The sequence below is a fragment of the Macrobrachium nipponense genome, chromosome 21, assembly GCF_015104395.2.
Source record: "Macrobrachium nipponense isolate FS-2020 chromosome 21, ASM1510439v2, whole genome shotgun sequence".
Classification (NCBI taxonomy): Eukaryota; Metazoa; Arthropoda; class Malacostraca; order Decapoda; family Palaemonidae; genus Macrobrachium; species Macrobrachium nipponense.
The window spans coordinates 62,541,011-62,557,359 of record NC_087212.1 but is presented as its reverse complement, the minus strand read 5'-3'; the positions used below and the strand labels follow the sequence as shown (position 1 = coordinate 62,557,359).

Below are 16,349 nucleotides of genomic sequence, written 5' to 3'. Positions count from 1 at the left end.
TTCGTGCTCTGCCGTATTAGACTCCTTTATAATACTGTCACATTGTGGTAAACAGCATTAATCTAGGAAACCTTTGTAAGGATACTAGGAATTCTGTAGTTAACCTCGGTATGCGCATAAGACTTGACCATACCGTAGTCTTAAAGTGAATTCTCTTCTACTACATTCACTTCTCACTAAGCATGTACTCTAATAAAGCCATGCTTCGTAAGCATGAGAGCATCATATAATATAGAGTTCCGCTGCGTTAGAATCCTTTAATAATGTTACCTACGGTAAACAGCATTGAAAGGTTGTAATATCTTTCTTATTGAAAGCTTCTTAGCAAAAGGCAGACAATATTTTATTTATGTTTGCTTAACTATCCCCTCAATCCGAGGCTAAAACCGCGATTGTAGGGGAGAGACACGGTTAGTTATTCCATCCCGCAGGAGAGAGACATGTAACCAACCAATCATGACCGACACCTACATGTTACTGCGTTGGTCTCTAAGGCGCGATAGCAGTCTCCGCTAGCCGTCTGGCCTTACTCTTCCAGAGTTGCCAGCTACTCCATTAAATAAAGGAATCTTATAAAATTATCGAACTTCAGGAAGTTCTTATTAATGCATATTTAAGCGAAACAAGACTTCGATAAATCTAGAAGCTAAGTAGGTGTTGTCTTAACAATCCCTTTAAGCGTAGTCCTTCCTAGGAAATTCCTGGAAGGATACTGATAATTGAGTTGCTCTACAAAGAAGTATCTACGGTATGTGTGATTTGCCGTATCGTATTCTCATACAGCAGATACTCAACTTCCTTCTTTCCCTGCCGAGGCAGATAAAGGAAAAATTTTTACTGTCTTCGTTCTTTTCGTTAATAGAATGATAGAAAGAGTATATATATCTCCTTAAGGAAGGAAGTTAATCCAGGAACTCTTTAAATCTTCGTGGATTTCCTTTCATAAATCGCGGAAGAGACAGAATTCCTGTTCGTCTGTAGGGTTTACGGAAGGAAGTAGATATTTCCTATCCGCCATCATACCCAAACGTCGATGAGATTCTTATAAGAAAAACTCCCAAAGCGCTTGCCTCTTCATAACGAGGGAAGAGCATGAATGAAGGAGTGTGTCCGCATTACTCAAAGAGGAGCCTCGCGACTGACCTCTCTCTCTTAAGAAGATTTGGAATATTCTGGCGCCTGGCTCCTTGCGCCTAGCGCCTGGATAGTTCCGCGCGCCTGGAATGTTCCGCACGCTAGAAAGGAGACTCGCTCCTGGAACGTTCGCTTGTGTGGAAGGTCCCGTGCGCCCTGATAGTTCCGAGCGCCTACTAGACCCCTTTTAGAAAGAGCCTCTTGCCCGGAAACGTTCAATGAAGGATCGTTCTGATTGCCACTGTACTATAAGGCTCCTTGCTCTAGCCGTCTGTTTTTCTGTTGCAATTTGCGCCAGGCTGCGCTTCGTCCCAAGAAGAAATTTTCTAGAACGCGGCTCGCGCTCAGTTGCTAGAACGCGGCTCGCGTTTGGTTGTAGGAACGCGGCTCGCGCTAGTCTGTTTTCTGGAACGCGGCTCGCTGCTGGCTGTTGGAACGTGGCTCACGCTAGCTTGCTGGAACGCGGCTTCCTAAGTTCCTGGCTGGCTCTTGCTCAGTGTTCTCTTAGTTTTCAGAGAACGCGCTAGATCATCAAAACATATACATTCTTCGTCTTTTCGGATGTAAGATGAAGAGACGCACTTTTTTAAGGATGCCTTTTCAATGGCTATCCTTGGCAGTCTGGGACGCTCTACAGAACCTGCCGAGGGGACGCCTGACCGGTGGGGATTCTCTGAAACCCCCTTACGGCTTTCGACATTCCTTCTCCCCTGGGCTTGGGAGCTTGAAAGAGGTCTAGGCCTAGGAGCGAGACAGAGCCGATCAGACGCACCCTCCACTGCAATGGGGAACACTAGTAATCACTTCTTACCTTTCAATAGCTCGCATTTTGAGCCACAATCCTTGTCTTCAAATTGCAATTATGAATTTGAAGTTTCTGCGAAGTAAGAAGGTGATGAGGATGCAACACTACTAGTACTGTTAATACTCTAATTGCTCGTTAGTACGAGTTTCTAAAAAACTTTTGAAAGAAACGTATCTAGTTACATGCTTTACTGACTCCCTAAAGTAGGAAGTCAGTATATTCCTCAATCAATTCTAACACTTATTACACATATTAATGAATAAATATTAATATTTCCCTTTCTTGCAAACTATGTGAGTGGTCTACCGAAATTTCGTAGTTACACGTCATATATTCTTCGAAATTTTCGAAGCCAAATTCATTAAAAAGTTAATAAAAGCGAATGCCGAACCAAAGACCCAGTACTTCCCTGCAAAAGACAGCCCAGAAGATCAATGGCGATGAAAAACGAAAATCAAGTCAGGAGGTAGCAACAACATATGTTGACACTACCGCGACAGAGAAAATCTGGTTCTAGAACGGGAACGGTTCCTATTCCTGCCACCCAGCGGCAGGGGGGTAGATCACCTGACCTACCTGCAGCGTGTGCCGCGAAATTCGAATTTCTGTCGGACGTCAGAGACATAAGCTAAGTATATATCTGCCGGGGAAGTTGCATGTACAAAAATAAAGTCTACAGGAAGGTTAGCAGGTTCACTACCCTGACTTTTGTTACTGATTAATTGCGTACATACGAATCATACGTCTTCCTTACGGAATTAGACATGTTTACTGATTAATTGCGTACATACGAATCATACGTCTTCCTTACGGAATAGACAAAGTCTCACACTCCTTACATGACAAATCTCAACAAAGAAGCAAGACCCATACCCCTCGTACATACCAAGTGCGAATCTACCGAAGCTTACGGTAGCCACACCCTATCTTTGCAGACAACCCCGTCTGAAACTTGCCTAACTAGATTCAGATATTTTATGCAAAAATGAATCAAATTCAAATCAATTTAAGATAGCGTATGCCTAGCCACAAATCCAAGTGAATAAATCAAAAGACAATTAGGATACTTAGCGGCAATGAAGTTTCCAAAATCCTAAGACGGAGGTACTGAAAACAGGTGTTTTCAGCACCGGCGACAGAAAAATTATGAATAGAAAATGGGAATGATTCCTGATACCCGCCTCCCAGCGGCGGGAATGGGTACTAACCACCTGACTCCCACTGCGTGTGTCGTAAGTGTTTAAATTTCTGTCGGATTCGGAAAAATACAGCTATATATATATATATCTGACAGGTAAGTTTCATGAACAAATCATTGATTACCTCATGAAAAAACAAAGATTTGCAATTCAGTTTCTAGATGAGAATGTAGAACATTTGTCTCCACAATCTCGAGTAAATAGATGGTTTGACACTGTGAAGTAGGATTGTGTGTAGCTCCTTGCTTTAGAGATTGGCATAGGAAAGAATAATAGTGCATGTATGTATATTTTTCATTCAGTAGTATTATGTAGTCTTTTGAAATAAAATAATACTAGTATTAATTTTTTTTTTTATTCCAACATTTAATAAATTCCTACCCTTAACTACAGTATGAATTATAAACATAAAAATCAATATTAACTTTGAAAAACTATCATCAGTGCTATAATCGCTAATTACAAAAAAAGCGTGACGGTACGTTAGCAGTGAGCTCATCTGGGAGGGGGACGCCTAACAGGTTAAAGGATAAGTGCTGATGAAAGTTTCAATACTGTAAAATTAATTTTAATAAAGCAGGTTAAGAAAATTCAGTTTTATTTAAGAATCCTTTCAAATCTGTTCCCATTAGTATCCTACTCCATTTCTGTAACTACTGGAAAAGGTACTGAAAGAGCTGGGAAAAATTGTTAAAAACCAGAGGTCAACAACAGTAGTAGTCTATAATGAGGCAACCAAAAAAGAAGCACCTTGCAAATGGAAGTGAAAATACCACATACTAGCATATTAGTGGACCTTGCATAGGCATCTGACAAAGTACCGTGACAAATAATTGAATTGGCATTTTGAAGCAAATTACCATGACTCATTAAGCTAATATTACAGAAGCGGGTGCATCAGAAGAATCTGCAATAAATGCTGGTCTTCATCAAGTATCAGCATCAAGTACTTTGTTACTGATCACATTGGCAGAAGCTTCAAACTACTGCACAAAATGAGGGCTCCTGGAAGGTACTTTATGCAGATGACCTAGCATTAACAGGTGGAAGAATAGAATGGACCTGAGAGGAGTGAAAATCAATGCAAGCAACAACAACAACAAAATTACAGTAACTGATAAGGAAGCGAAGCAATGGAAAAAGTTCATACTATCAAAGAACAAAATTAATTACAATACCAAATTGGAAAGAGGAGAGCTCAGAATGCTGTTATGATAAATTAGCAGGTCTTGCAAAGAGGTAGGCATTTCAGTTACCTTGGGGACAATGCATGAGGCAGGAGTTAGGAGAAAAATATGAATACAGAATGGATGAAATGGAGAGAAAGCTGGGCTATTGGTAAATAAAAATGTTCCTTATGTAGGGAAGACAAATTCTTACAACAGGTACACAAGACCTGTACTACTCTGATCAGCAGAAACATAGACACTGACAACAAAAATGGAAGAAATTTAGAAAAGGTGTGACCACAGAATATTATGATTCATAGCCAGAGTGGGAAGATTGTAGAATGAATGAAGAGCTGGAGGAAATATATTATCAAACAACTGGACAAATACTGCGATGTAAGAGAGAGATGGTTTGGAAATGGATATATGATAAGACCTGATGAGGAAGTTAGTCAGAAAAGCAGATATGAAAGTAAAAACATGGGCTCCTGTAGGAAAACCCAAGAAATCATGGAGAGGGTATGAAGACCTATCTTTCACGGGAGGTAAGGCAGAAGAGCATATTTTACATGTAAACCCATAAAAGGAAAAGATCATTAAAATGATTATGGTGACATTTTATTTTACTAGTAAGTGCTGTAAAATGTGGAAGTTCCCTTGAGATGACCCATTTTATCTCAAGAATGTGTAAACTGCATAATAACTCTTCCTTGCTATTCAGCTACAATAATCAGACATGTCTATGCTATCTAGAATCTATTACAGTATGTAAACAAGATATCTAGTATAGAATCAAAGTTCCTGAAATATAAATAGCCTAAACTTCATTTCTGTCAGAACAGTTTTCTACTAAACAATAAAATACTAACACAAATTTTTCTTACCATAATGAACTGGAGCAACTTTTGGAACTTTATAAGTTTTTGAGAGTTCTTTCTTCTTAACCCTTTCACCCTTCTGTGGATCTTGTACTGTTTTTGCATTTTCTTTTACCTTATCTTCCTCATCATCATCTGATGAAGAACCTATGTTGTCCAAGTTTCCTTGTGTTCTTAGTGGATCACTGACACTTAAGGATCCTTCATTGGCAACCTGGAAAGACACTACAGTTTTTACCATATTCATTAAGTCACTAAATTTCATACATACTGGTTCATCACAAAAATTCATTAATCAAAATCAGTTTACAACAATGAGCTCTGTCAGATATAATTTGGTGTTTTGCAAACTAAAATGTTAATGACCACCAAAACAAATTTTTGCATGGAACACTATTCAGCCACAATGAAAACAGACCCCATAACCAACTTACCTTCACATATTTATCTATCCGATACTTTAGCTTATCTTCTAAAGGACGTAACCTCTCCATAACAGCACGTAATTCCACAAGATGTTCTGTGGAAAATCGACTTTTGGCTTCAAAATGTAAAAACTTCATTTCACACTGAACATTTAAATTTTCTGAGGTAACATTAATGGCATAAGCAATATCATAAAAATAATTATGCAGTTATTTGTGTGTCCATACATACAAGCATTGCCATGAAAATAATTATGTAGTTACTTGTGTTCTCAAACATATTTGTGTAGTGTTAAAGACTTACTATATGATTCAGATTTAGGTAACCAGACACTGTAGTTAGCAAAAAAAAAAAAAAAACCTACTACCTCATAAAGTAAATTATCCCAAAAAAGTAGCATATGTCTCAGTTTCAAACCATTCTTGCCGGTGTAAAATGATATTGTTAAACTACAATAAAGTTTTGTACATACTTACCTGGCAGATATATACTTAGCTATAGTCTCCGACGTTCCGACAGAATTTCAAATCTCGCGGCACACGCGACAGGTAGGTCAGGTGGTCTACCTTACCCGCCGCTGGGTGGCGGGCGTATGAACCAATCTATCTCTCCAGCCAGATTTTTTCTCTTTCACCTGTCTCCTGAGGGGAGGCTGGGTGGGCCATTAGACGTATATATCTGCCAGGTAAGTATGTACAAAACTTTATTGTAGTTTAACAATATCATTTTTGTACATGAACTTCCCTGCCAGATATATACTTAGCTGATTGGCACCCTTGGTGGAGGGTAAGAGACAGCTAAAGTAATAAGGAGAGATAAGAAACAACTGATGTTGTAGGATATAAATAACCTTGGTTCTTACCTGTTCAGGCAGAAGACTTCATTGATATTATCTCTGAGTCTGTGTTGCCTGGAGAGCTACAGCTAGGACGTGACCTGATGCTGAAAGACTCTCGGATCTACCACTGGGATATGTGATCCCTTTGTGTGGTAGAATCCAAGTCGGATCCTGTTAAAGGGAGTTCGTCCCTATCTTAACAGGTCCTAACCACTACTACTGCAAGGAGCCACACTCATCAGACCACCTAACCAAACTACTAAAGATTAGTATTACGACCTAAAGAGATGCCTTCATGCATCCTCTTTAAGGCAACCAACAACAACAAATACAAGGGGGAAAAATTTATACTACTAAACAGGATGAGTTCCAGCTCCCTGCCCCAGCACTGAATCCGCAGATACGTACGGGCCCAAGGCGAAGCATTTTCGTAAGTGATTCTCACATCACGTAAGTAGTGGTTCGCGAACACTGACTGACATCTCCAGAATGTTGTCTCCATCAGATTTCGCACGGACATATTCTTGTTGAAAGCAAGAGAAGTTGCTATGGCTCTTACTTCGTGTGCTTTCACTTTAAGAAGCCTAAGATGTTCTTCTCTGCAGGATCCGTGTGCTTCTTTGATGAGGCTTCTCAAGAAGAAGGACAATGCGTTCTTCGACAATGGACGAGTAGGCTCTTTTACTGAACACCACAGGACCTCTCGGTTGGCTTTCAGTTGCTCTTTTCTTCTAAGGTAGTATTTCACCATTCTCACTGGGCAAAGAGTTCTCTCGGGTTCTTCTCCTACCAAAGAAGATAACCCACGAATCTCGAAGTTCTTGGGCCATGGACTTGATGGGTTCTCATTCTTTGCAAGAAAACCAGGAAGGAAAGAGCAAATGAGAGAGTCCTCCTTAAAACCCACATTACCATCAATCGCCTGAAGCTCACTCACTCTTCTGGCGGAAGCTAGAGCCATCAAAAACAGAGTCTTCCTGGTAAGGTCTCTGAATGAGGCTGAATTATGGGGGTTCAAACCTAGAGGACCCAAGGAATTGAAGGACTACATCCAAATTCCAGCTAGGTGTCTTAGGATACTGCATTTTCGTTGTGTTAAAAGACCTAATAAGGTCCTGTAGGTCCTTATCTTCCGATAAGTTGAGGCCCCTGTGCCTGAAGACATTCGCCAACATACTACGATAGCCTTTAATCGTCGAAACGACTAAGCCACATTCTTGTCTTAAGATAAAGAAGTCTGCAATTTGATTCACAGAGGTACTGGAAGAGGAAACGTTATTCCTCTTGCACCATCTTCTGAAGACATCCCACTTCGATTGGTACACTCGTAATGTGGAAGACCTCCTCGCTCTAGCGATTGCCTTAGCAGCTGCTGACGAAAAGCCTTTCGCTCTGACCAGTTTCTGGACAGTCTGAAGCCAGTCAGACTGAGAGCGGGGAGGTTTTTGTGGTACCTGTCGAAGTGGGGCTGTCTGAGTAGATCGCTCCTTAGAGGAAGCGATCTTGGAAAATCCACTAGCCATTCCAGCACCTCTGTGAACCAATCTTGTGCTGGCCAAAAGGGAGCTATCAAAGTCATCCTCGCGGAATCTGACTCTGCGAACTTTTTTAAAGTCAACCCCAGAATCTTGAAGGGGGGAAAACGCGTATACATAGAGTCCTTCCCAATCGAGTAGGAGAGCGTCTATCCCTATTGCTCCTGGATCCGAGATGGGAGAGCAATACAGATCCAGTCTTTTGTTCTTTGAAGTTGCAAACAGGTCTAAGAGAGGCCTGCCCCACAACTTCCAAAGGCTCTGGCAAACATCTTGGTGCAGAGTCCACTCTGTGGGAAGGACCTGATCTTTCCTGCTGAGGAGATCTGCCCTTACATTTCCTTCTCCCTGTACGAATCTGGTGAGAAGTTTTATCCCCCTTTCTTCTGTCCACAGAAGAAGATCTCTTGCTGTTTCGTACAGAGAGAAGGAATGCGTCCCCCCCTGTTTCCTGATGTATGCCAGAGCCGTGGTGTTGTCCGAGTTTATTTGCACAACTGCTCCTGTCACATCTGACTCGAACTCCTTCAGAGCAAGCCACACGGCTATTAGTTCTTTCCTGTTGATGTGCCAGGAAGACTGGTCCCCCATCCAGGTTCCTGACACCTCCTTGGTTCCCAGAGTCGCCCCCCAACCTGTTTCCGACGCATCGGAGAACAACACCAGGCTGGGGTTCTGGGATTGAAGAGGCAGTCCCTGCGAGAACTTGTCGGGATCCGCCCACCATGCTAACTCCTTCTTGATTTGAAGAGTAATTGACAGGGAGAACTTCAAATCCTGAGAAGGACGACTCCAATTCCGATGAAGAAAGAATTGGAGCGGTCTCAGGTGCAACCTTCCTAGGGAAACAAATTGCTCCAGTGAGGAGAGCGTCCCCAGCAGACTCATCCACTCCCTCACTGTGCATACTTCTTTCCCTAAGAAGGTTGTTACTTTTTCGAGTCCCCGGGCTATCCTCTCCTGTGACGGAAAAGCCCGAAAACTCAGAGAGTTCATCTGGATCCCCAGATAAACGCACTCTTGAGCGGGAATCAGACTTGACTTCTGCAGATTGACCAGAAGTCCTAAGGAATAAGTCAAATCAGGGTTTTCTTCAAGTCCTTCAGACAACGATCTCTGGAATTGGCCCTTATAAGCCAATCGTCGAGATAGAGCGAAATCCTCACCCCTTCTAGGTGAAGCCATTGTGCCACATTCCTCATGATGGCCGTAAAGACTTGGGGGGCCGTGGAGAGGCCAAAACACAGGGCCCTGAATTGGAAGATTCTTCCTCCCATCATGAATCTTAGAAACTTCCTCGAGGAAGGATGGATTGGTACGTGGAAGTAAGCGTCCTGTAAGTCCAAGGACACCATCCAGTCCCCTGGACGGAGTGCTGCTAACACCGAGGCAGTGGTCTCCATCGTGAACTTCTTCTTTTCGACGAAGAAGTTCAGGGCGCTTACATCCAACACCGGTCTCCATCCCCCTGAGGATTTCGGAACTAGGAACAGGCGGTTGTAAAAGCCTGCCGAAAGATGATCTGCCACTAGTTCGATCGCCTCCTTTTCCAGCATCTGATCTACCGCTAGTCGGAGGGCTTGATTCATGATGGGGTCCCTGTATCTGGCCGTCAACTCCCTCGGGGTATTCGTCAAGGGAGGCCTCGAAGAGAACGGGATTAGATAGCCCTTCCTCAAAATTGACAGGGTCCAGGCATCTGCGTCTTTCTGGGCCCAGACTTCTGCAAACTGTAAAAGCCTGGCGCCTACAGTTGTCTGAAGGACTTGAGTCTTACTTGGGAGGTTTTGATTGACTTCGTAAAAGTCCTCCCTCTTCTATTTGGTTTCCGACCTCTGAACGAAGAGGATCTAGAGGTAGATGCCCCTCGAAAGGGTTCCTGAGAGGTCGGCTTAGCTTTCTTTGTCTTAGTCTGGAAGGTAGGGTGCGGCTTCCTTGCAGACTGCGCTAGAAGGTCCTGCGTAGCTTTGGCAGAAGAGAGCCTTCGAAATGTCTAGAACCAGGTGTTTAGGAAACAGCTGTGTAGAGAGAGGGGCAAAAAGCAAAGACGATCTCTGAGCATGTGAGACCGACTTTGTTAAAAATGAGCAAAATACTGATCTTTTCTTCAAGACCCCTGCTCCAAACAGTGAAGCTATTTCGCTGGCCCCATCTCTCACCGATTTATCCATACTGGATAAGACACAATTCAAATCCTCCGGAGAAAACGTGTCCGGTCCTTGAGTTTTCTTGGCTAGGACTCCGAGGGACCAATCGAGAAAGTTGAAAACTTCCAAGACTCTAAAAATGCATTTTAGAATGTGATCCATTTCATTCATTGCCCACGTAGTTTTGGCCGAATTCAAAGCTGATCTTCTAGTGGCGTCTACTAGTGCCGAAAAATCTGCGTCAGCTGAAGACGGAAGGCCCAGTCCCAAGGGTTCTCCTGTCTCATACCAAAATCCTGTCCGTCCTGAAAGCTTCGACGGAGGGAAGGCAAACATTGTCCCCGCTTCTTCTTTAGTACGCATCCATGAACCGAAACTCTTGAGCGCTTTCTTCATAGAAAGAGTCGGTTTCATTCTCACACACGAAGATCCTTTCGTTGCTTTCGCTGTGGAGAACAACGAGTGTGGAGAAGGAGGAGCAGTAGGGCTCAAAGACTCTCCGAACTCCTGAAGGAGAAGCTCTGTGAGCTTCTTGTACGAAGAAACTGTTGCCAAAGTATTAGTTTCTTCCTCAGAGGCTTCCTGGTCTTCTTGAGGAGGAGAACGGGGATGAGGATCCTTATGAGAATCCTTAGATGATTTCCTAGCTGGGGTACAGTGCGATGAAGGAGACAAACGTCTTGAATGAGGAGAAGATTCCAAAGTAGAAAGGCGTACAGGAGAACGACGAGTTGTAAAAGAAGGACGCTTATCCGAAAATTCTTGTCTAAACTCGCATTCCTTCCTAAATGCAGACAAACTCTTAACAGCAAAAGAGGAAGGACTCCTTTCTCTAGAAAGACCACGTCTATCCCTAGGGAAACTACGAGAGGGAGAGCGCCTGCTAAGATCCTGGCGCCGATCGTGAGGAGAGCGGCTACTAGGCGCCGAGCGCCTATCTGTCACAGGGCGCTTAGTGGAATCCTGGCGCCTACCAAGCGGCAAAACGTTGCTAAAAATAGGGCGCCTTTCAGGAGCAGGGCGCTTGAGAGGCTCTTGATGCCTACGAAGCGGAGAGCGGCTGCTACGCTCCGAGCGCTTAAACGAAACAGGGCGTTCTGCGAGATCTTGGTCCTTACCAAGGGGAGAACGTCTGTAAGGCTCCGAGCGCCTAACAGAATCAGGGCGCTTGAGGCGTTCTTGACTTCTAGCAAGAGGAGACCGATCAGGAGAAGGGAGTCTCGAGAACGAAGAGCGCCTACTAGGAGAACGAAGCAAACGAGGATCAAGGTGTCTTTCTCCAGGAGAACAGCTACTAAACGAATGACGCTTACCAGGAGCAGGGCTCCTACTAGACTCTTGATGTCTTACAGGGGAGGAGCGAACTCCATGCGATGAGCGCCTACCAGTCACGTTATCCGACGCCCGACTACAGTAGTCGGAAGGAGAAGTGCGCCTACTTTCAGAAGGGCATTCCCTAGTTTCTCTGAGAAGACGAGGAGAGAAAGATGAGACGGAGACGACGAACCAAGTCTTCTATGACCTGAGCGACTCTCTCTTCTTGCACGAACTCTAGAAGAAGGAGAAACAGAAGGGGCTGAGCGTCTACCCGAGGCAGGAATCCGATTTGAGGAAATATCTTCATAGTCCAAGGAGCGCCTATCCGTCGAATGGCGTCTCGACACCTCCGAGCGGGAGTGGTGTTCCTCTCGTGAAATGTTACGATGTGTAGAAGAATCCTCAAAAGAAGGAGAACGCCGATTACAAGGAGAGCGCTCTTCCGACGAAACGCGCCTCGATCTCTTGATCGGGAGAGACAAATCCTTCCTTCTACGCGATCTCGATGCCAAGGAGTCCGCCAAGGCTGTGATCTGAGCTTGTAGGCCCGCTAGCACTCGAGAAGGAGAGTCCCCAGGATCTTCTTCCGAAGCAAGCTCAGCGCTAGGCGCGGGAGAAGGAGGGCGATCACCGGATCTCCTAGGCTTCTTTGCTTGCAAGGAAGCTACATCAGAAAAGTCTTCTGGGCTGGACGCTAACGTACTGAAGGGAGCCTCCGCAGCCCTCTTCAACGGGCGTGACGCCTCCTTAGAGCTCCAACCACGCTTCGGCGAAGGAGAAGAGGATGACGAAAAACACTGGCGAAGAATATTCTTCTTCTTATTCGATCCAAGGCAGCCTGGGAGCGAACTTCAGGATCTGCCGAGGGGACGCCTGACCGGTGGGGGCTCTCCCTAGCCCTCCTGCGGCTTTCGACTTTCCTCCTCCACTGGAACTGGGAGTCTGGAAGAGGTCTAGGCCTGGAGGCACTAAGGAGCCGGTCAGACGCACCCTCCACATCACTGGGTACACTGCACTTATCATCACTGACACTCTTACCTTGATCAGTACGAAGATTCTTGTCTTCCTTAGAACACAAGGAAGCTTTTGAGGCCGCCGCCTCCGAAGACGAATCTACGGCTTCGGTGCGGGGAGCAGGAGCTGAGACCTGGGAGGAAGGTTCTAAAACTACATTAATGTTAGTTTCATTCTCACTCATTCTCGACCTGCTCGAACTCCTTGAAGAAGCTTTACGTACCCTATCCCTTTCAAGTTTCCTAATATAAGAAGAAAGAGCCTTATATTCATCTTCGTTCAAAACCTCACACTCTTGACACGGGTTACTAAACGAACATTCATTCCCCCTACATTTAACACAGAAAGTGTGAGGGTCAACCGCAGCTTTCGGTAACCTCACCTTACATCCATCGGTCACACATACTCTAAACAAAACCGGAGTTTTGGAAACAGAATCAAAATCAGACATTCTACAGGAAAATCCAGCGCAAAGTCAATAACGGTCCACAATCAGCGTATGCCAAGCCAACATAGAGCGAATACGTCACCAAAATGTCCAAATCAATCTCCAGGCAAGCGAGAAATGAAGAATATATCGGAATGAACCGACAACAGTTGTTATCGCTTCAGCGACAGAAAAAAATCTGGCTGGAGAGATAGATTGGTTCATACGCCCGCCACCCAGCGGCGGGTAAGGTAGACCACCTGACCTACCTGTCGCGTGTGCCGCGAGATTTGAAATTCTGTCGGAACGTCGGAGACTATAGCTAAGTATATATCTGGCAGGGAAGTTCATGTACAAAAACATCAACCCTTACAGCAAGGGCAATAAACATCCCTTTATTTTATTATTTCACTGCATTCTATTTTCCTCCAGTGCTCATGTTGTTCTTTCAGGCATTCTTTATATTGCCTAATACATAATTCACACCCAGCCCCTTTTCTTCAGCTACATTCTCCAACTATATTTTGTCACACTTCTATTTATTTGTGTGAAATGCAATTTGTATTTTTCAAACTAACAAACCTTCGGTCTTAACATTAGGATAAATCTTCTAGTGCCAGCTGGAAAACCAGTTAAATTACTAAAAAAAAATTGTGTAAGCAACGAACTATTGGCATCTGTGCTTGATCACAAGGTCTGTGGGATCTCCCACAATGTCTTCGGCATCTCATGATCATATCACCACCTTTAAGAGAGGACACGTTTTGCTCTCTGTCCTTTTAAAGCTGGTTTTAGTGTGCCCGCTTTTTCTTTTCTTTCTGAGTTTCAGTGTGTGTGATTCTGTGAGTTTGTATGGGTATCTGGATATCATGGCTCATTTTGCCTTCCGGTCCAAGGTTTCTTCGTGATTTTGCAGGAGAGGAAATGCCCAGGTATTAGTGGGTTTCCTTATTTGAGATTTTTAACATCAGACCGGTGTCTACGGATCCACACCCAAAGAGTAGTAGGTGCAGAGAAAATGTATGAACACCTGCCAATCCTTATTCTTTATGTCGTTTTTGGTCAGTGGAACAATGAATAGTTTTATGAGAAGGGTCAGACCAGAAGGGAGACGCCGCCATCTTTGGATGGTGAAGGGCCTTCCTCTTTTGTTCTGCCTAATCGTGATGCTAAACCATTTGTTTCTCCACCTTTGCTAAATGCTTCCCCTACCCCATTGGATTCATCCAATAATTCGTTTTAGATTCATCAGGAAGAGTTGTGGGAGGTTTTGTACCTAATTATGCTCTTTCTTTCCCCGTGGGAAGGGGGGGAATATCACCATCTTTGTCATGTTTCAACACGGATGCGCACAGAATGGAGAGTATGTGGGCTGTGTTAGGTTTATCAGGGGTACCAACCTTGGATGGCTTGTTGACTCACTACATGGCGTCGCGCTTCTCTCCAGGGCCTCCCACGATGGGTGTCCCTTCTCCCCCTGGTCTCCAATTATGGAGGTGAATGCCACAACATCTGTAGCAACTTATATGAAACTAACACCACAGTATATTGGATCTCACTTTGCGATTCCCTCAAGGTTACCAGTATCAACCCCGCACTTTCCATAAGCGCAATAACGTCACAGCCTTGACCCTCAGTGACGACACAATCCAACACGGAGATCGTCATGACGTCAGAGCCTCCTTCCACTCTTGCATCTTTGGTGTTGTCACAACTGCACTTTTGGATTCAGTAGCACACTTTTATGGCACATTAGAAGAGAAAATTGATAAGACATGTGAGAGGAAAATGAGTGTGATGGTAATTGCTTCCAGGCAAAGAAAGATAAAGGAAAGGAGAACGCATTTTCGAGAAGTTCGGCAGCAAGGAGGCGTTAGCGCATTGTGTTGGAGGTGCCTGTTATCATGATGGTTCTAGAATCGGCAGGAGTGTTGTGGAACTCGTCGGGACGTGAGAAACGCCGCGATTTCTGATGCAATACCTCGTCTAGATTCATCTAAGAAGTTCTAGAAATCCCTGGAGTCTGTGAAGTTCACCGTAGGCTCCGCCCCCAGAGTGCCGTATAAATACGACGGTCGTAGCAGGAGAGAGAGAGATCGTAGAAGAGAGACACCTGTTAGTCACAGAGAGATATCCTCAGTAAGAGCCACTGGTCAGAATATCAGTGAGAGATCAGCAGCAGAGATCGTCAGAGAGAGACTAGAGACGAAGGAACCGACGAAGGATCAAGAACAAAAGTTGCTCAGGAGTTGTTTGGATACTGGTCTAGTCGTCTTCAGGAGTGGACGGCCGTGTTATCACGACGTCGAGCAGACTTCAGAGAAGGAAAGGTCCTGCTAGAAGTTTTGGGGAGTTCCTGCCTTGCAAGTAGACTATTTTCTGCAATACGGAGTCAAGAGGACGTCTGCAATCACCGTTTTCCTTTTGAGAAGCCATCTCTTCGAATTGCCAAATTGACTGGCAAGTATTTGCATTGCCTCACTGTTCCCCCAGTACATACAGTGTAAGATTCTATCTTTTTATGTAAATAGGAGATACCATTCTGCATTTACCTATGTCAGTAAGCTTGTAAATAAACCTTTGTTGTGTTAGTGTTTCTTTCTATATTCGTATCCCCAGTTTCAACTGTTGGTGTTGAAATATATATTTTTTTTTTATTTCATATCGAACCTGAAGCGGACCTCTCTCAGAGGCCGTAACAATGAGCAAGTCTACCTCTTGTTCTTCTTCCTCTTCTGGTTCAGCGTCATCGCAAGCTTCAATGACATCAGTGTGTGCTCCAGTTAAATGTTGGAGGATAAGGGACTTTGTGGCTGATCCTCCTGCCAAGAGTCAAAGATTAATTTCTTCTTCATCTTTGAGCCAGGACGGTCACATCCCTGTTAGAAAGAAAGCTCAAGAAGTAGTTGTTAGCGCCGAAAACAAAGAATGACGTCCATCATTTTAATGCCCCAACACACCTGCAGAAATCGACGGACGCTGGGGAAGAAGCTGCTGTGAGTGCGATTGGAACTGTGACAGTAGGGATTCATTGGTCTACAAAAGATGGTAATGAGGAGACAAGAATGTTCCAATTAAAAGATCGAATAATACAGCATTGGAAGTTTCTCCATTAAATGAGGGAGTTCATTCTTTTAATACACCGAACAATACATAGTGAAGTTGTGGTTCACCCCTGGGCTGGAGGTTCGAGGTCAATATCCCCAACAGCCTCAGTTGACGGCCGTGGAAATGTTTATGATGGACGCACAACTTCACAGGAACCATCAGCCTGGAGGAGTAAGCAGCTTTCTTATTCTTGATCAAGGAGCAGTGAAAGGTATCGACGGTCATGTTCACCTGGTAGTTTTTCAAGAGCTAGCAAGGATCAGCTGTCGAATAACATAGGTGTTGCGGCTGTAGGATTTAAGTGGTAATGAATCTCACAGACGTTTGTCTGTTGATAGGCATGATATTCCTT

The 16,349-nt window shown here is 44.2% G+C and overlaps 1 protein-coding gene across 1 annotated transcript in view; it reads right to left on the bottom strand.

The window, feature by feature from the left end:
• The window catches only part of LOC135198083 (neuroguidin-like), a 114,628-nt gene that overhangs the window by 32,963 nt on the left and 65,316 nt on the right, over positions 1–16,349 (bottom strand). The window contains exons 4-5 of the mRNA XM_064225508.1: positions 5,620–5,705; positions 5,192–5,399 (exon numbers count right to left, since the gene is read on the bottom strand). Coding sequence (XP_064081578.1) covers positions 5,192–5,399; positions 5,620–5,705 — 294 coding nt within the window. The remainder of the gene's footprint in view (positions 1–5,191; positions 5,400–5,619; positions 5,706–16,349) is intronic.